This window comes from Triplophysa dalaica, chromosome 17, assembly GCF_015846415.1.
Source record: "Triplophysa dalaica isolate WHDGS20190420 chromosome 17, ASM1584641v1, whole genome shotgun sequence".
In the NCBI taxonomy this organism is placed as follows: domain Eukaryota; kingdom Metazoa; phylum Chordata; class Actinopteri; order Cypriniformes; family Nemacheilidae; genus Triplophysa; species Triplophysa dalaica.
In genome coordinates, this window is record NC_079558.1 from 21712147 (window position 1) to 21733767 (window position 21621).

The 21621-nt window shown below is 37.1% G+C and overlaps 1 protein-coding gene across 1 annotated transcript in view; it reads right to left on the minus strand.

The window, feature by feature from the left end:
- LOC130439152 (calcium-activated potassium channel subunit alpha-1-like) overlaps positions 1 to 21621 on the minus strand; it is a 73462-nt gene that overhangs the window by 15597 nt on the left and 36244 nt on the right. The window contains 17 exon segments of the mRNA XM_056771604.1: positions 1004 to 1036; positions 2908 to 2984; positions 3073 to 3159; positions 4086 to 4154; positions 5326 to 5435; positions 5508 to 5663; positions 5745 to 5814; positions 7353 to 7435; positions 7571 to 7676; positions 7961 to 8071; positions 8934 to 9025; positions 12067 to 12237; positions 12357 to 12432; positions 13630 to 13705; positions 17920 to 18031; positions 18142 to 18235; positions 21444 to 21505. Coding sequence (XP_056627582.1) covers positions 1004 to 1036; positions 2908 to 2984; positions 3073 to 3159; positions 4086 to 4154; positions 5326 to 5435; positions 5508 to 5663; positions 5745 to 5814; positions 7353 to 7435; positions 7571 to 7676; positions 7961 to 8071; positions 8934 to 9025; positions 12067 to 12237; positions 12357 to 12432; positions 13630 to 13705; positions 17920 to 18031; positions 18142 to 18235; positions 21444 to 21505 — 1585 coding nt within the window.

Here is a 21621-nt window from a genome sequence, read left to right on the forward strand (position 1 = left end):
CTGTTAGTCAGTCCACATGCGTGTCACAACCCCAGGCAGAGGCTTACGGCGCATGCGCCGGCTGATGCTGGAATGATATCTGTATTTCACAGGTAGACTGCAGGCCCGATGCAGACGGGTGGTCTCGGAGCCCGCGGTGCCCGGGTGCAGTTCTCTAGAGCTGGCCAGACTGAGTCTGTGCAGGTACGAGGCGGCGGGTGACAGCAAACTTCCTTTACGGTTATTGACTAAGGACACAGACACTCGGACCTCCGGGCCAGCAGGGGGCGCCCTCACTGCGGGCTGAGCTCTGTTCAGGGTGGGTTTAGGATTCGGGGGCTGGAATGTTGGTTTGAGTTCGTCTCTTACTGTCAGACAAACATTTATAATCATACAGTGACATTCAAATAAAATGTTCTTCATTGGCCGTTGCCTACTGTCACAAATATGACGGTATCATTATTTGTATTTTCTTTATTGACTGCTTTTGATTATTGTGTTTATTGGTTTTCTGTTAACTGAATTTAGGGCTTACACAGACACGGATGTGATTTGTCGGGATATTTCAGTGATCTCTGGAGCATCGCTTGCAAAAAAGAACATGAACAAAAGTGCAGCGTTGCAGCGCCATCTAGTGTTGAATGAGAGCAAGTGCACGCTGTTTACATTACATATTTTGATACTGTAGACTCATTTAAAACATGAAATGTCCTTGCATTACATAACAAACTATAAATATAGTTAATGCACACTTTTCTAAAAGTGTTTACACAAACAAATCTTGAGTTTGAATCTAGTTTACAGCTCCAGCAGCAATATGTTTCACAAAAAAACACCTGATAAAATTGATCAACTATTAGTGTGACTTAACAATCTGAATACTTTCTGTGTCCTCTGTATATAGCATTGTGTACACAAATACATGTCCAGACCATATGATATGTGTATCATGTTTTTTATGTGCACTGCTCGAGACACACGAAAGCATGTGGCGATGAAATAACAGAATTTGGGGTAAACTTACTTGATTTGATGTATCCGTTATAGTTACTTTTAGCTGAGGAAAATACAGAGACAAAATAAGGTTAAAGTGAGACACCTGGAGCAATAAAGTGAGCGAAGATACATCTGACTGGTGTGTGTTCTTACAGGAATGAACATCAGCCGGCCATTAACCAGAATCAAACTATTACTACTGATAACATCTAAACACAATAATATAAGACTTTCTTAGTTCATGTATGTTACTTTAGAGGTCTTCTAGTGAAGTAGAAATAGATTTTGACTTTGAACAGATTTACTCTTACACACATCTCTATACGAGCACCATCTACACAAGAACATGTTGAGATGATTTAAAAACATGACTGGATTGTCTAACACGGCTGAACATAAACAAAACACTGTTATGCAAAAGCATGATGTAATGCATCACAACTTCACTACCATTACTTGACATTTAGCAGAACCCGCATGCAGGTGACCAGATCTAGCACACAAGTCTTTACCACAGCAGATGGCACCGACGGGCACAGATACACACGCGGGGCGCTCATTCACTTACAGGAGTGTAAAGTGTTGGTGTTATCATAAAGAGAGACAGATGAGAAGGGGTAGCCACGGTGCAGAGTCTCCAAGTTAGTCACACTGTCTGACATGCACGAGCAGTCACGATCTGCCCCGCTGCAAGCTACACAACATGCCAGACGCATTCTCTTGTGGCCGGCCTTCTTGGCTGGGGTCAGGGGTCGGGTGAGAGGAGAGGACAGGTTAATGGAGGAGAGAAACATACGATTCTGCTGTGGTGTGAAATCCTTGTTTGTGCAGAAACGTTTCATCTCGTTTGATATATTGTGTACATTCGATTGTGGAGATGCACGAGAATCATAAAGCCGGGTACATGAAGTGTGTGTTAAAAGATGTTTAGGTACTGCCACTTACACGACAATAACTACCCAGAATATGGATTTCGCAATCCATGGATTGTGTAAATAATTCAACAATAAAAAAATCAATCAATGTCATAAAATAATCAATCAAGTTAATAATCATGTCAGGAGCCCAGTGTGTTAGAAGAGTAAAAGGAGTCTTCGGTTGATGATGAGAGGGAGAGGAGGACAGGGGGTTGATGGGAAATGTAGTTTTACGTTCACACATGCAGCAGGCTGGTACAGAAGCAATCGCATGAACACGTGAAAGTCATTTACTCACAATACAACACTATCAGAGAGAAGAAAGAATGGTCGCAGATCCACGGCAGCGAGGAAGAAGGAAAATGCGTCAAATACAAAGATAATGAAGTCTCAGGTTGAGGGAAAAACATTTGATTTGGGAAAGAAAGGGTCGCGGGGCTCAGACGCTGTGGTGCTATTGGTCAAATAGAAGCACTTTTTTTAAATTCACATGAGTCTTTCTTTCACATTCTCAGTCGTCTGTCATCCGTTACACAACTCATGTTTTCTTCAGATTTGTATCCAGACAGAAATACAGACGGATAGAATGATAAGAAAGGAAGAAGATGCAAAAAAGTTGACAGACAGATAGAAAAGTAAGGAACCACATCAAAATGATTCTCAGTTTTTCTAAATGTACTATTTATAGGTATGTGTTTTGCTAAAGTAATATTTTTCGTTTAATTCCATTTCAAACAATTATCCTAAATAATAATTTTCATTTATTTGGAGAAAATTGAACAAGATATCAAAAAAGATGCAATATACTCAAATGATGTACTGGAGTACTCTTCAAACGACACAATACTAACGTTTAACATGAAATAATAAATCATATTTAAGGAAGAACCCTGACTTTCCATGTGTCTTGACTGTCTTTCACATTGCTGTTGGGTTAGAAATAATGGAAGAATGCCGATTATACATGTGAGGTCTCTTTGTCCAGAGCGGTACAGACAGACGTAGAAGGACTTACAGCGTTTACATCCACACTTCTTGATCCGTTTTGGGTCCGTGATGTCATCGTGACAGGCTTTACAGTAGAAAAGTGCCCTGATGGACACAGACACATGAGCAGATGTGTTATATTTTCCGTAAATGTGTGGAACACAACACACGCTGGTCTCTATAAACTCCTCACCTCTTGACTTCTTTGGCATCACTGGCGATGAAGAATCCCAGCGTGCCCTCCTGCATCTTCACATGATTGCCCGGGTTAATCAGCGTGCTGCCGAACACAAACAACATTCAACCAAACATTCAACATTTGTGTGGGACGGTACATGCCACGGAAAAAAAACAGCTGTGCAAACCAGTTAACATTCATAGAGAAGAAAAATAATGTCAAGAGAGGCATCACGGCTTGCTTTCATGTTTCCTGTTGTGCAGAGAGCGTGCATTTACGAGAATTAAATATTTCAACAAGGTTAAGTGAAACGTCAACATCTGTCTACACAAGTTCAACTTTGTGAATATTTATCTCATTTCTAAGTTGCTTTGGATAATAGCGTCTGCTGAATGACTTAATGACTAAATGACTATAGGTCTTTGCACATACAGTCCGACATTTTCCTATGCGTTTTTCCGTATTTGGCGCTCATTTGTACGGTGTCTCTGGATTGTCAAAATTTCGGAGGCAAATTTCGGACTCAATGTGCAATGGCTTTTAATGTAAATTAATTACATTTCGGCTGATTTCTGACATTGAAGTTTGTTAAAAGGACAGTTCATCATTTACTCATCCAAGTTTCTTTCTTCTGTCAAACACCAAACAATCTTGTGTCTCACGGACGAAAGAAAATAAGCTGAGCAACTGCAAACAGGACTTTTTCTTAATATTAAAGGTGTAAACACTGAAAATAAATGATTTGTTTACAGTAAAAGCATCAAACACATTAAGAGACATGTCAGATAAACATCAGCAAACACACAAAGCTGGACCAGAAACTCAGTGTATTCCTTGAAATACCAAAAAAGAAAATCGACAAGAACATTTGACATGATGCGAACACATCACATGAAACCTCATATAGCATGACATCATTTCATACCATTTCCACCCCTGTGGACAACAAACAGCAGACCTGTGAGACACTAAACCAAGAGATTACCAGCTCTTGTTCCTAAATATAGAGATGATGGATTATTGATCACCTGCTCTCTCTCTGGTCTGATTTATATTCGATGGCGATCAGCAGGAGTTTGAGTTTCACGTAACAGAGTCTGCAGAGAAACACAAAACAACATTTCAGATATAATGATGACTCTGAATCTTCTGAATCACTTAAACACCCCTTAAAAGAATCAAATCTTCTGAAGATTGAGCGACGTGAAGCTACTACAGTCAAACACAGATTATACTGTATGTGTTGAAAAACTTTTGATCTGAAGTTCAATGATCAAGAATACAGCCACAGAAAAAAAATCTGTTTTTATGAATTGACTATTTCTAGGTAAGTGTTTAAGTAAATCGATCATTTTTGTTTCATTCTGTGAACTACTAATGAAAATTCTCCCAATTGGTATCTAATAAAAATCTTTTTTCTGTTTGCATATATTTGCAGAAAACGAGAACCGGAGAAACAGGTGAAAATATTTTTTAGATGTCAGAAGCGGGAAAGAAAACAGGTTAAAATTCCCTTTTCGTTTTCATGTGTTTTGTCATGCTGTCAGTCTTTCGCATAGTTGTTGGATGACTTTATACTGTACGCATGCAGAGTTGGATAAGTTACTCTGAAAAAGTAATGAATTACTAGTTACTAATTACAATAACATATTCATACTTAATGACTTTCTATATCCTACATCAACCTTGACTCATAAAATCATATAAAACTTCATAAAGTACTCTTATTAACTGACTAAAGCATTACAAATGTGAGAAAGATGCATTAAAGCATGCATTTTATAGTTAAGACTTTGAATTTTATGTCAATTCCACTATTATATGCATTACATGGTATTTAGTTCAATTACATCCGAAGTAACTGTAACTAAATTACAGAAAAAATCTGAGTAATCCCTTACTTTACTTTTTTAAAGGACAGTAAATAAATTACAGTAACTTATTACTTAGTAACTAGTTACACCCAACACAGTTTATATGTCACTGCTGAGGTTTGATTTTGTTGAAATTCACTCGACTGAAATGACCACAACACATCTGGAAATTGAAGACATAGAAATGTGTGTTCTTTTAAAAATGGCGGGCAAACATTGAAGAAAAAGCCAACAATAGCGTTCACCTCGTACGGCTGGATGAGAGAACAGTGTGCGCAATAATTGAACAATGATTTATTTAGCGAAAATGTGAAAAGCCATCACGACAGAATGATGCCGTACATCCAAAGTTTGAATTGGTAGTGTGTTCTTGAAGAGCACACTGCGTACTTACTCGCAAACGGTGGGGAAAGACATACCCACGAAGGCACTGGACAGATACTCTGTGTACATTTCATTGGCCACTCCCTCTAAATAATACTTCTGCCACGTGTCCTCTTCAATCTAAACAGAAAAACATCCACGTTCAGTATTGAAATCACCCGCTGACCTGCAAATGCTCAAACATTCACTGACCTTGATGTAGGACCTCATGGAGAAGAGGTTGGCCAGCATGGTGGACAGACCCTGAGCCAGACAGCTCTGAGCGATGAAACCCAGCTTCAGTTCGGCCAGACAGATGGCATCATCACCCTCCTTCCAGTTCCAGCTCGGGATGTTCAGAAGATGGGCCTGGAAACAGACCGATAGGCTGTCTGAGACTACACATATTTTATGGATGTTAAACTGTGTGAGATGGTCAGAATTATTTACCTTATTGTGATACTGAAGCATCTGTGTGATGATTCTGATCTTCGGATGGTAGTTTTTGATGGATATCACCCTGTTCAAATATCCAGCACACCAACATGTTGATTTTTGAGTCGTTATACTTTTAAATTGGACATTTCCAAATCTCATTGCAAGATTTTTAATGAGGATAAAATGTGAAATATATTGAAATCAGATCAGAGCCAGCAGACGGAGGAGAAGAGCTCGGTGACAAGCCAAAAATAAACACATTTTAATTTTGAACCACTGGAAGTGATTAATTATTGACATCAGTTTTAGTAAGCAGTGTGTATAAATTATTGCACAAATGAAAGTAAATATTGACTTTATGTTGACTTCAGGGTAGGGTTGCACCAGCCATTCGTAAGTTCCTTCTTAAATGAGATTGTAAAGTCCAAACTAACTACTAGGTAGTTTGTAACTTACTCGGTACGTTATAAAGATCCACTATTTGCTCTTATAGACGAAGTGAAACTTAGAAGTCACAATTCGTATTTTTTCATTTCAAGATCTTACAATGTACTTCCGTTCTGTAGTGACTATCCATCTTAAATGATGAATGTACACGGCTTGGGCGGAGCATCCGTTAACTCCTCCCCTTCAACTGTCAGTCAATGCCAGCGCCATTTCAAAATGCAAAGGCTGATTTTATACATCGAATCAAATCGCAGCGGAAAACAAAAGCCACGCCCACTATTTTCTCATTAGAAATTCCTTTTCACACGGAAATGCGTCAAAAGGCAGAAGTAAAACATTTTCGCAACTTCTGGTTGACAGTGACTTTAAGGCAGAATGCAGCTAGTAGTTTGGAAGCTCTCCATAAACTAATGCAGAGTCGCATAATAGGACATTTACCTTTAAATTCGTGTGAATTTCAAAACGTTCTTGATTTAAATTTATTTGACCTCACATAATAACGGTAAAATAAGTTTTTATTCAACATAACGCTACATTATCATGAATAACACAGGTGTTTTATCAAACATTTTCTGTTAAACGAAATAAAAACAAAAATTAATAAAACATTAAAAATAAATATATAAAAATAAAATTATTTCATTTTACTGCCAACCCACAATGAAATAAAAAAGATGATTTTATTTGACGTGCTCAACACAAGCAATTGAATGCTCGCTAGGACTGGTTCAGAAGGCTAATAAAGTAATGTCATCCCATAATGTTCTCTGTTTTAAAGGTGCGTGACTGTAAACGTCAGCATTATCATATATGTTTAAAGTTTTGAAGAATGTCGAGTTAAACTACAGTTTATTAAGTTGAATTAAGTTATTAAGTTTACTAAAGATTCTGCAGTTTAATTCCTACAGTTACTCCTGACGGGAGGCTTCCATACATTTTTAGTTTGTATATATATATATATATAAGTTGTAACTTACGCACGCCGGTGCAAACAGCCCCAGATGTTTAGATTTATATATGTAGCACTTTATCTGTTTATCTAATGCATATATTACAATCATCATATTATATTCATTTAATCCGTACATTATATTGTGTTTTCTGGAATCAGACACACAACCTTTGTGTTGCATGAGCCACACTCTAAAGAGCCACAGAATCTCTTTCTTTTACCTCATGATATTGGAGGCGTCCTCAGCATCAGGGTCCGCGCAGTACTTATTAGCTAAGATCAGACAGGCATCAGCCGACTCGATCTACAAAATCAGACCGAAGACAAAACTCTGTGACAAACCTTGCATGTGTCTGTCGTGGCGTTTTATTTACAACATAAACTAGAAATGTCATTTCAATTCTGTCTGTTATATGCCATGATTCTTTTGACGTGATACCTTGACCCGAGCGAGGTCGTGTGGGTTAAGAACAGATCCCTGGTAAAACTCCACCTGAGTGAAGTGTCTCTTAAATAAGGCTTCCAATTCAAGATTAGGTGAGATACTGAAAAACACAACAACAACACAAGAATCATCCAAAAAACATTCACAATGAAACAAGTGATGTCATCAAGCTATCATTGCATTTTCTATTTATACAATTCATATAATTAGCCTATATTAGCAACATTTATGTTGTTCTTGGGCTACACAAATCAACACATTTGTCCAAAAGAAATCTTATTTTACACAATAAAAAGTCCTTTTTTATAGGCTGACTTGAGGATGAGTGAATACAGAATGTTCATTTTTAAACGTCGCTACGGCGGTACAGAAACGTTCACTTACTTATGAAGAAAAACAATTTCTACATTGACATCGTCCCTGTCCTTGTGGAGGAAGTCTTTAAGGAAGTTGGAGACGCTCTCCAGTGTGATGTGACCACACACCACTATATGCCTGAGAAACACATGAGATTATCACACGCCAGACCATCAGAGTTCATCTTGTAAACTGCAACTCTGACATTATGATCAGAGACTCGCGTTTAAATCTGAAGGTCATTTCAAAGTCAATGAAAATTAGTCTGAGCTTGTTTTTCACTAATAATTGCGTTTTTGTTTGTTTACACTGTTTTACCTTGTTTGACCATTTATGAAAAAAAAATAGTTGGAAAGCAATAACAGAAAGCAGCACCATGGCAATCAGACCCGTGAGGTGTTTTTCACCCCCAGGGGCGGACTGCCCAGCAGGACATTCTGTCAAAGTCCAAAACGGCCGTGTCCAGGGGCGGACTGGCCATCAAATACGCCCCCCACCGACTGAATTGGTGGAGGGCCGATGTCGGGCGAAAACTCAAGGGCATTTTTTCTTCCCAGTCCGGCCCTGTCACGCCTCTATGACAGCATTATAAAATGTATACAATTTGCATCGATATTCACTTTGTTTTTGATATAACATGGACATATTAAGTCATAAATAGTAGATTATTTAAATATAAATCCAAATAAGCAAGTGTTTTGCAATCAACATTCAACACTTACAACCACTGATACATACAGAAGCTCAAGTGGCACAACTTAGCAAAGCGATGAGCGACTCACAGAACGCAACAAGCAATGAGATGATTCGTGCCATCTGACCCCTAACCCTCTATTATGTCATAATACTACTTCCTGTGGCGCCTCAGACATCACAGGAAGCATTTTTAGCTTCCTCTGAGGTAAGAGTTTGATCGTGCCATCTCAACACGAGAGGTCTAAACCTGCGGAATAAGAACCCTTACTGTTAGAGGTTCGTCGGGTTTCGCCGTTCCACTTACTTTCGTCCTCGGGTCGAGTTATAACTCCCTCCGTATTTCTTCCGATTAAGGATGAGAGCAGCGATTTCAGGCACGTAGCGAGCAAACATTGCCTACATGCATGGAACAGAGAGAAAGACGTGCATGCAGACGGGCCGGCTGCGCAGAGCTGCGCAGTCGTACCCTGCGGTACTTACTTTCTTCCATTTACAGCACTATAGGAACCACCATATTTCTTGCGATTTCCTATTAACTCTATGATTTCAGGAACGTAGCTGGCAAACATGGCCTGGAGGAGGAGAGACAGGAGACAAACCACAACAGAGGTGTGTGCTGATGCTGATGCAGAAAGAGATTTCTCATATACAACATTAAAGGGCTCATATCACGCATCTCAGTTCTCCCTCAGCTCTATTCTCCTGCACCCAAAACACTTGGCAATTATTTTATCAGTATTTTACAGCCTCTCTATGACTCTTAGAACTACACAAGCCGCTAATTCTACCAGTGTGCTGGATAACACTTTTATTTTACTGCGGCACTTCTGGTGCATTTTTTTGAGAGTTACAGGTTTGCTCTTGGCTCACATGTTGTTCTTATAACTGTATCATTATTCAATAACTAAATTATTTTGAGACACGTTCATGCAGACTATCATTGGGGAAACCTCAGCCGCTTGTTTTTAATGTTGAGAGTCTTCAGACGGAATTGCAGAATTTCACAAAAATGTCCTCAGACGAAAATATAATAATATACTTTTTTTTAGATATAAGAAGTAAGTATTGTTCAGACACTAAAAATGCGCAATTCTATCTTTTTTTTTCTTAAATATTAATCTTATTTTATGTGAATAACATTTTATATAGAGAAGAATATCAGATTTTTTTCTTATTTTAAACAAGAAAATTGTATATAGAGAAGAAAATGTAATTTTAATCTTATTTTATGAGAATAACATTTTATACAGAGAAGAAAATCAAATTTTAATTTTATTTCATGATAATACAATTTTATAAAGAGAAGAAAATCGCATTTTAATCGTATTTTTTGTGAAGATAATTGTATATAGAGAATAGTAATAAAGGAAGACATTTGTCTTTATCACTGTTAACTGCGAATAGTATTTGCATCTGTGACTCATGATCAGGTTTTTTCATAAATACTAAATATTATTTTTATATATTAAATTATATACAGTACATATTTTGGTCACATTTTATATTACGGTCCAATTCTCGCTATTAACAAACTATTTACTATGACTTGTGCCTCAATAAACTGCTAAATTGTTGCTTATTAACAGTTAGTAAGGAAGATGTTAGCTTAGGGATGCAGAATATGTGCTTTATAAGTGCTAATAATTGGCATGCTGAAAAGCACTTGTTAGTAGTAAGAGTTGGTCCTTATACTTAAGTGTTACCTTAAATACGACATCTTCAATTTTAAGTTAAAATGGAAGTTTCGTGAGAATTTTCTGGAAATTTAGTGAATCCATCCTCTGGTGATTACTGTGCTATAGTATTTATTCATCATGACAAGACGATTCTTAACAGTCATGTTCTGCACGTGCCTCAATTGTAACGTTACAAAAACGCTGAAGTTCTACGCTGTTTTTGCGGTTTATTATCAGCGATATCTCTAATCTTGTGCGTTTTGATGTGTTTTCATAGTGTAGCTCAATGAACGGTTCTCTTAAAACATGAATTCTTCCTCCTGATACGAGCCCTTACAATGTTAAAGACTGAAAGTTTGAATAACAACAGGAGAGTCAGACTGGATATACACATGCATGGTAGAGATGAAGAGGGTTTCAAGATAAAAGTGAAAGCATTCTGTTTGACAAATATCTCTGTTTGAAGGGATATACTGCAGGTGGTGAAAGACTAAAGGCGCAGATGAGCTTCATTCTGCATTTTTAAAGGGGAAAACAGGGATGTGGAGGAGGAACCTCACGAGCCATGTTTAGACCAAACAAACACTTACGTTGGGTTGATATTGACACAACTGTCACATGTAACATAACATGTCAAATAAATGCTTTTAACCAGGATTAAATCTAATATCTCAAAAGCTGGGAGATATATTTAACCCATGATGTCTATACACGCTGTGTGAAAATATTTGTTTTGTTTTACAAATAAATTAAAGAGTAGTTAAATATTTTTTTTAACATGGACCAATTCAAGCAATAAAATAAAATAATATATATGATACGCTAAATATGAATTGTTGGCTAGTATTTGAGCCGTAATACAGTAAATACTATACTATGCTTCGGTATTAACTACAGTCTTATACCTTTTATATAGTATCATATAGTATACTGTACTATACTAAACTAGCACAAGTACTCTTATGTACATTACTTTTTAATATAGTAAATATTCTTGTATACTATAGTATTTATGAGTCGTAACATAGTCAACACAATAGTATGCTACAGTATTCACTACAGTCTTTTTCATTTCATATAGTATCACACAGTGTACTAAACTATACTAAACTAGCACAAGAACTATAATGTACATTACAGTTTATTATAGTGAATATCCTTGTATACTTTAGTATTTATGAATCGTAATATAGTCATTACTACGGTATTTACTACAGTCTTTTTCATTTCATATGCTATCACATACTATCCTATCCTATCCTATCCTATACTATACTATACTATACTAGTACAAGTACTCTAACATACATTACAGTTTACTACAGTAATATCACTGTATACTATACTGTAGTATTTCTTCACATGTGGTCTTTGATGTGAAACATCTATTCGCCTGCTACTGTAAATGTATCACATCTAAAACTTCATTGTTTTTTTGTAGCATCATTTGAATGTTGCCATGGCAACAGCGTGTCATATCTGGACCCGTCATGAAGTTTGTTGGATTCTGGGGTGGGGATAAAGTACTTGTGGCCTCATCATGAACTTCACAAACAGAATGACTTTGTGCTCTCTAATGATGGTTCCACTCATAAATTCAACAAAATTAACAATAACAGAAACATTACACATGTCAAGAACTAAAACACAAGCGGATGGACTGATCACAGATGAAGGGTTTGTTTTACAGCTCTGGATCATTGCACATATATATGCGGGCTGTAGGTGAATTATTATGGAATGTCTTCTGTCGTTTTTTACCAATCCTCCAAGAATGAAGAAGACCATGAAAAGTCGTCCGAGGGTGGTTTTAGCACACACGTCGCCGTAACCCACTGTTGACATGGTTACCATGAGTAAGTACACACATTCCCAATAGGAAAGTGCCTGGGAATTTTGGAAGTTTTCCCAAGGATCTCCTGAGTTTTCCACCTGGAAACACATCAACATACTCTTGATCCTGTTTCATTTAACACACACACAACAAAAGACATTTCAGTGTGACCTACGGAGATCATTTGTGTCTTCATCTCTCTCTGACATAAACTTACCAGATGTATGAAGCCTGCCGCTGTCAGCCATGTGCTTATGAAGATTGAGCACAAATTCACCAACTTGATGGAGTTGCTACGAAAAACAAATATCACAAATGAATCAGCAGCAGAGATATTTGGTAGGAACAACCACGAGATAAATCTGTGAGAGTTTCCTAAGGTTTGATAGTCGAGTTGATACTCGTAGGGCAATAAATTGAACGATTACATCATCCTGTCATTCATACTTTAAAGTTCATCTCCCTGTCTTCTGTCCTGAAAATAATAGTAAATTATTTAAAGGTTTGAAAGGTAATATCCCACAATATCAGAAAGGCTCAATAAACAGAAAGTTCAATCATGAATATGAAAAAAACAATTTAGTAAATGTTGTTTTGGCACATCAGACCTCTGCCGGGAGATTATTTTAAATCATTCAGGCTTTTCTGCACATCTGTGCTACAGACGGATAGAATCGTTTCTATTTTATACTCACAGAAAGGTAAATAATATATAAAACGCTGAACATACTGTATACTAGTAATACGCTGAAGTATATTACAAATAAAGTCAATAATATAGAATTAAACTACATTTATTGCACACTTATGATTTATTAATAAATAGTAAATTAATTTTTCTAAAATTAAATAATATTATGATTTTCTATAATATGTAGTAAAACAATATAGAAAAGACACATGAAATTCATCTGTGAAAAAAACGCATGTGATCACATGCGAAATGTGCCTTTTTGAAACATTTTTTGATTAAATCCCACTTTAATTCTTATGTGAAACCCAGTGGATCACATGTGCAACATGAGGTCATACGTCTCCACATGTGATAACATGTTCTTTACATGTCATCCCGTAGGTTTAAACATGTGATCTACTGGGTTGCATGTGGCAATTCACAGGTAATTCACACACAAATGTTCCAAAATCACACAATTCACATGTGATTTTTGCACGCGTTAAACACATGTCGTACACATGTGACTTTTCTGTATAACAATAATACAATCCAATATAAGAATGATGTAAAAATTATTGTTATTATAAGATATTCTATCATATATATGTATTATAACCCATTTTATTTTGTGTCTTCTAGATTTTTAAACAGTAACAAACTTGCCTAAGTGACTTTACAAAGTTATTAAAACATTTCACATTTTTTAAAAGACAATCCAAAGGCTAATGTAAAAAAACATGCATTTAAACATTCAGAAACAATCATTTGAAAAGAATTTTACAACGACACACAGACAGCTGTAATGTCTTCTTACCTTGTTTTTAATAAATTTAAAAACTGCAAAATTTCTGAGAACTGGATCAGTCTGAGCGCCCGTAAAAACCTCAAGCCTGCATGAAAGAAACAAAGCGATTAAAAACAGCGTCGCACAAATAACAACACACACACATCATCCGCTCTGTTCGCACCTTTAAAGCGATCGCCCATGTTTAACACTGACATTGACTTCACCAGCCCTTTAAACCTTTAAATAACCAACAACTAACAGAAACACAAATCTAATCGCGAAACTCCAGCGGCTCTGGACACATGTGGACTGTGTGTGTTTCTCTCCAGACAGACAGAAAGATCAGTGATCATCTGTGACAGACAAAACTGAATCAAAAGCACCAGAAACACAATTTAGAATTTAAATGACCTTAACAAACGCTGATCTTCAGGTTAAATGGGTCAAATTTGTTTAAGCCCCAAAACTGTGATTAAACACACATGACCTGCATCTCAAACAGGTCCAGCGCTCATTTCTTACCCCAGTACCAGACCAGATGAAAACAAGACGAGATCGTGCGACGACAACCGTCCCGTTCCTCTTTCTCACACGGCCGCCCCGTGAATCATCTTCACACGATATCCCTTATGAAAGAGCTCGCCGCAGGATTTCTTGCGTCTGCGGGTGGGCTGGAGGGTTTCTGCGTGTGTCGCCCCGTCAGGGCTCCGGTACACCAACAACTTAGTCGGGATCATGTTGAGAGACTCGGATCAAAATCACACACGTCTGTCTGTCAGACGCGCAGCGGTCATCTGTTTCCATCGGCATCAGACGGGGGCTTTAAATACAGCTGAAGCCCACCAGGACGGAGTGTGCTGGGGAAAATCATCCCAGTTGTGATGGTGAAGCGAGAGCTTAGAACAAACCTCTTTTCATCAGGATATTACGCTATAAGCTCCTTTGAGAATTGCCCTGGGATGCGCAGGCCGGACCGAGCCTGTCCAACAGCTCGGGATGGGATGCTTTTACTGATGCTTTTACAATTGTATAATCCTTAAGCAAAAATAAAATAACACCCTGAAGTGAAATGCGACTGATGTATACATAAACTCAGTCACAAAGCGTCTTAAAACTATGGCCTAAAACTAAAGAGAGAGAGAAGAGAGAGAGAAGAGAGCGAGAGAGAAAGAGGGAGAGAGAAAGTGAGAGAGAGATAGCGAGAGAAGAGAGAGAGAGAGAGAGATAGCGAGAGAAGAGAGAGAGAGAGAGAGAGAGAGAGAGAGAGAGAGATAATGAGAGAGAGAGAGAGAGAGAGAGAGAGAGAGAGAGAGAAGAGAGAGAGAGATAGCGAGAGAAGAGAGAGAGAGAGAGAGAGAGAGAGAGAGAGAGAGAGAGAGAGAGAGAGAGATAGCGAGAGAAGAGAGAGGAGAGAAGAGAGAGAGAGAGAGAGAGAGATAGCGAGAGAGAGAGAGAGAGAGAGAGAGAGAGAGAGCGAGAGAGAGAGAGAGAGAGAGAGAGAAGAGAGAGAGAGATAGCGAGAGAAGAGAGAGAGAGAGAGATAGCGAGAGAAGAGAGAGAGAGAGAGAGAGAGAGAGAGAGAGAGAGAGATAGCGAGAGAAGAGAGAGAGAGAGAGAGAGAGAGAGAGAGATAGCGAGAGAAGAGAGAGAGAGAGAGAGAAAGTGAGAGAGAGATAGCGAGAGAAGAGAGAGAGAGAGAGAGAGAGAGAGAGAGAGAGAGAGAGAGAGAGAGAGAGAAAAAGTAGATGTTATTCACATTCTTGTTGTAGGTTTGGGTCTGGTTGTCTTATGTTAATGATTGACATTAGTCAGGACATCAGACAGATGGTGACCTCGTTCATGAGCTATATGTATCATGAGCTATAAAACTGAAGGCCACCCATGAGATCTCTTTTATGTCTCAATTTCTCTCATGAGATTTACAGGAGAGCAAGACCTTTTCCAAAATACAAGATGTTTTCCATGAAGAAAGACCCTTGAAATCTCCACACGGTGTCGAAGTCTTCCATCAAAAAATCGAAATAGTCTCAAGCGTATCTCATCACGTTTTCAATTCAATTCATAAATATTTGCTGCTTTAAGTAACAAACACAGAACTGGAGAAAAAAGAACCCAAAGAAGCATTCAAATCTGTTTAGTGTGAAATCAAAATGACACGAAATCATACGGAATGCGAAATTTCCCACAATTCTCATTTCAGCTGTACGCAGTTGACGTGAACATCAGTGTGATCCACAATTACAAAACACAGTCCACACAGACACACACTAATGTACCAAAACAAGACACACTCTCATTTACAGCTGAATCACGTGACCCAAGGCTTTCTGTTCCTCACATAAGGATTATATGAGACATCAGTCGCTCATAAGTCGTGTGTGACCGAGATGGTGCAGCATCAAAACATCATGTGTGTTCATGTAACACAAGCAGAACATTCACAACAACACAACTGAAGATCATCTGCTCTGTGCACATGACACCAGCAGAGGGCAGCGCTCATCACACACCTGACACACAGACTCATGGGCTTCTGCCATTTGTTTGCACGTGTTTATCAAGTTCACTTTTATTACTGTGTTGCCAAGTACAACCAACACAAAGTTTCGCAAAGTCTGAACTACTAGAGGTGCACAATTGTGTTGAAAAATTTGATATTCAATTACTTGTTGTTTAAAGCAATGATCAAGTTTGAAGTTTAACATCAACTTGAATTATACATTTGAGAATATTATAATCGTTCTGTTATTGCAAAACGTTTCGAAGGTTTCAATATATCATGCAGCTCTGGTATGATTTTAATCCTGTGTGCTTTATAAAAAAACAATATTTATTGCATTTTATTACTTATTATTATTAGGGAGACCATTATTTTAAATAGTAATTTCTCTGGATTTGCACATTCTTGGGAACATTTTGGATAACGTAAGTACACAACTGCCTGAAATATATCACACCGTGCAAGTGACTTTTTGATATTTCATAAAATGATTCCATATTGTGGCTTTAAGATGGCAACTAACTTTTATGATGTACGTTGGAAAGGAATTTCGAAACATTCCTTTTCAAAACAAACATAAATATATAACAACTAAAGTCTGTCTATGAACGCTCACTAAATTAACTGAACTTAAAAGTGAGTTCAGAAATATTATTCAAATAAATATATTCTATAAAACATATCTTTCAACTAAACATTGATAAAATGAGTCAAACCTCGGTCCATATGAGCACATTCAAAGCGTCATAAACCACTAAGACAAAGACGAACGACCTTTGATTTATGATCACAGTTCACTGATTTATTATTCTGAATTTATCAGAAGAGATTAAAAAGCAGGTGACTGACAAATCCAATGCAGTAAAAATCTCGATACGCCTTAAGCAAAGCACACGTTCCTTTACAAAACAAGTTTCTTCCTCATCCTTCCAGGATCAACATAATCCATTTACTCCAAACAATTAAACAATCCAATTTCCTACAAATAATTGACTTCCAGCCTTAATCTAAACGTAAATCCAGTACAACACGATGTTCTTTCTGTGGGATTAATTCAAACACGCTTGATTAAATAAACCATGACTTCATCTATCATTAATGTCTGACCACTAAAACTATTATTCAAAAGCAGCCGGCTTCATAGCGTTTCATTATAGTAAGTGCATTACAGTCGATGCGATACTGTGTGTCTGTCGATATGTGTCCGTCCGTTATATTTAACTCCATCGCTTGAGTTATTCCTGCTCTCTAATAAATGAGCTTTAGACGGGACGTCCTTAAAAAACTTAATGCTGTGCAAACAATAGGAGGATTTATACAGAATGTCTGTCTCTCTCAATCTCAGCATGTCGGAGAGATCACAAATCCCAGCAAAATAAAGCTGATTGTGTGTAACAGATGGTGTGTCATCATCAAATTGTGTGTGTTTAAAGAGATAGTTCACTCAAAACAATGTTTTTATTTAAAAACATTTACTCCCCTTCGTGTGTTTGTAAACCTGTTTGTAAATCTTCGGAACACAAAAGACGATATTTTGAGAAATGTCTCAGTGGTTCTCTGTGTTCATACAACATACATCGATGGAGTTCAGTGTTGTTTGATTATCGACATTCTTCAAAATATCTTCTTTGATATGAAAGTGAGTCATACAGGTTTGGAATGACACCAGGGTGAATAATAATTTATAATGAATTGGTATATTTAGGCTGAATTGTAAGTATGTGTAACGTCCAGCAGGTGGCGACGGAGGTCTTCCTCAGTGTGAGTAATAGGAGAGAGATGGTGAGGTCAGATGTGGTGATGTGAAGCGTATTTACCCAGCCAGCTCCTGTTCAGATACACGGACACAAACACGGGAGGAACGGTGAAGAAATCCACCACAGAGTTCACCTCCAACCAAAACCACAGCTTATCATTGGCTGCGATGAACTGTGAAGACGGAGAGATGAAAAAAAACACATTCATCAACTAATAAAACACGTTATATGACATCCGTCTGTCCTGGAGGTGAATGTGTGTTTAATGTAAAACAAACTTACACGCAGTCCGAAGTACAACAGGAAGAAGACGTTGAAGGCCATGTCGATCTGTAACGTGTAGTTCTTTTCGAAATCATGACAGGACTCAATAGGGCTGTTTGAATAACAGAGGAAAACAAACCTGTTAACTTCAGCGAAAAACACTATAGTATCTAGGAATGTGACCACAGTTTACTATAGTAAACATTATGGTTTACCACAACAGAAATTTCCTCCGTGTGGATGTCTGCAGAATAATCTAAGTAGAATCAATGTTTTGCAGTAACGCACATGGATAAGCATCTTCATCCTTATTTGGGTGTAAAATATGAGCAGGAGATGTTCTGTTTTGTGTGACGGGTTCGGTCACAGGAGATCAAACTCATCTCAGGAGGATCAGATACAAACAGGTTTGTCTCTGTGTAAGTGACAGACGCTCTCCATCATTACAGGACCTGAGAGAGAACAGCTGCTGAACTGAGAAACTCGATCAGGGTCTGTAGTTGGGTTCTGTACCAGCGGCTCGGAGAAACACGCTGAAACTGAAGCGCCGCTGTAATGAAGAGACGTTTACCGTAAGTAATACACCAGAGACGTGTCGGGTCACAGGCCACACTACAGACCTCCTTTAACAACACTTACTAGAGATTAATAAACTGTTGTGAATATGACTTTTATTTCATCACTTGGTTTAACGGTACAGTGATTTAATTGCATCATCAGTCTCTGTAAGATATTTCACATGTCTGGGTAAATTATATGTCAGCTGTTTTAAAATTATTAATATTTTATTATTTTATTATTTTTTAAATGTTTTTTTTTAAATGTATTTTATAATACATTTTATTGTTCCCCAGGTAATACAAGCTGTCTAGGTATTCACATTTACACTAAGATTTGTTGGCTTTCATCAAGAATATTCGTTTGCATTTAAGCGACGAGCATCACTTCAGTTGACTACACATACAATTGAGCATCACATTACAGTGAGTCACGCTGATGATACACTCAATCACCAGTGTCACGTCACACAAAAATACTATAGTATACTGTACTCTTTACTATAGTAAACTGCAGTAAATTGGAGCTATGTAGTCTAGGACACTATAGCATTCGGGAGTTTTAACTAAAGTAAATAGATAAACGGTGTAAATGAAGAGTTTATTTCCAAAAAGAGATAACTAATTAACTAAATCATGTTTTTTCAATCAATCATTAATTTCAATCAAACTGCAGTTGGTTTGTTTTGATTTAAGCCATTATAACAAAAAAATACAGCTATCTAACACAATAAAACAAACAAAAAACGAAGTCACCTCTTTTTGGAAATAAACTCTTTAAATACTCGAGTATAGTATAAAAATACTTCAGTGCAGTAAAGTGCAGAATTTTGCCGCAGTGTACTATAGTAAACATTGGAGCCATATAGTCTAGTACACAAAATTTTTCGGAAGTATTAATTAAAGTAAATAGATAATCGGTGTTAAACACTCAAGCATACTATAAAAATACTATAGTGCAGTAAGGTACAGAGTTTTGCTGCTGTGTACTATAGTAAATATTGTAGTATACTATAGTTTTTTTATATAGGCAGTTGATTTCTGCATTATATTCTATCGTAACAGAAATAAACACATTTTAAAACCTCATTATCATAAAACTCAATAACATCAACCCAATCTCATGTTATTTGAGATCAGAAATAGTTCCAGTTGCTTGTAGAAATAAATATCGTCATGACTAATTTTTCAGTTGTTTCATATCTACAGAGCAGAACTTCCTGAACAGCATTAGACACACACACACACAGACACACACACAAACGCCGTCTGGCTCCATACAGACGTGTTGAGACGGGAAGTCCGTCCTTTTCCTCATTACTGCATCACAGGGAATTTAACAATTTCTTTCAGACTTTGGCCTTCTGGACACTTTAATAGTTCTGTACATCTTACATAAAATTTGACATGCATACATGTTTTGGACAAAATAAACATGGAGCGAGCACATAAACAACCAGTGTTTATTGGAGCATAATTTGAAGATTTTGGTTCAAAACGAGATAACTTTAAATAACATTTTCTAAATTCATGTTTTTTTATTGTGCATTCCAATTAATATCAAACTGCAGTTGGTTTGTTTCGATTTATGCCATAAAATACAGCTGATTAACACAATAAAACATAAGAAAAAGTAAAAAACAAGATTTTTGAAAAAATAAAATCTCTTTGGGAAGCAAATTCTTCATATCTAAACATGCGCAGGTTCTTCAGTCATATAGAGATGTTTGTGTCTCTCTCAGGCCGTAAGCATAAACACGTTTTCCACCCTTATGAGCTCACTCATGTGTGTGATGTCATGACACTTTAAACAAAATGTGTTCAGACGCTCTCACCTCTCTCTCTGTGTATCTCACACCCTACGGGTCAAATGTTTCCACCCCGGTCTCCATTTAGCCGTGTATTTTACCCTTGTCTCCGTGTTAAGACCCATTCACGTTTCCATTTACAAATGAATAAAACACACTCACTTTGCCGTATCGGTGTGTTTATATTAACCTGCTACTTACTATAAAATTATTTATTCACTACAATAATACAGCAAAAGGAATATTTTGTGTTTGCTTTGTTTCTTACTACTATTTCTAACTATTAAGAGACGTAATTCATACAGGCGTACCAGATCGTGTTGTTAAAAATATTCATCTTATGTAGCATTTTGTGAAATGATGATGACAGACGGCATTTCATTTAACAAGAGATGATGAATCATTATTTCCACCTGTTTCAGAGACCACACAACTGCTGTGCGAGAAATTAAGAGAGGATTTCAAAATGATTTATTAGTTTTTCTCAATTTACCATCGGTATGCGTTTAGATAAAATGGTCGTTTTTGTTTTTAATCTGTGAATTACTAACAATATTTCTCCCAAATTTCACATAAAAATCGGACTTTTTTGGAGCAAAATGAATACCGGAGAAACAGGTGAAAATAACAGAAAAGATGCTGTGTTTGTTTTCAAACGTCAGATACGGCAAAGAAAACAAGTTCAGATTCACTTTCAAGGAAAATAACGGTCATATTTCTGTCATTTTTTATGAGATAACTTTTTTCATGTGTCTTGTCATACTGTCAGTCTTTGACATTGCTGTTGGATGACTTTAAATCAGTCCTGAGGTTTGATTTGGTTGAAATTAAACAAACACTGTAATAAAACTGCAACAGTAGATCTAGAAATGATGGTTAAATGAACAGTAGAAAAGATCTCTTCAAGTTTTCGGCGGCTGTATATTAATAATAAAGAAATGCTGTATTTACTCACTCAGAAGAGTCAATGAAGTAAATGACGAGAGCGCCGATGCTCAGAGCAAACACAAGCACCACCTGAAAAACACAACAAACAAATACAACTGAACGTCAGATTAACTACAATTTAAAAAACTCAAAAGTTTTGAAGAAGAATGAAGCGTGGTTATAAACACAGTGAGCGGTGTGTTTGT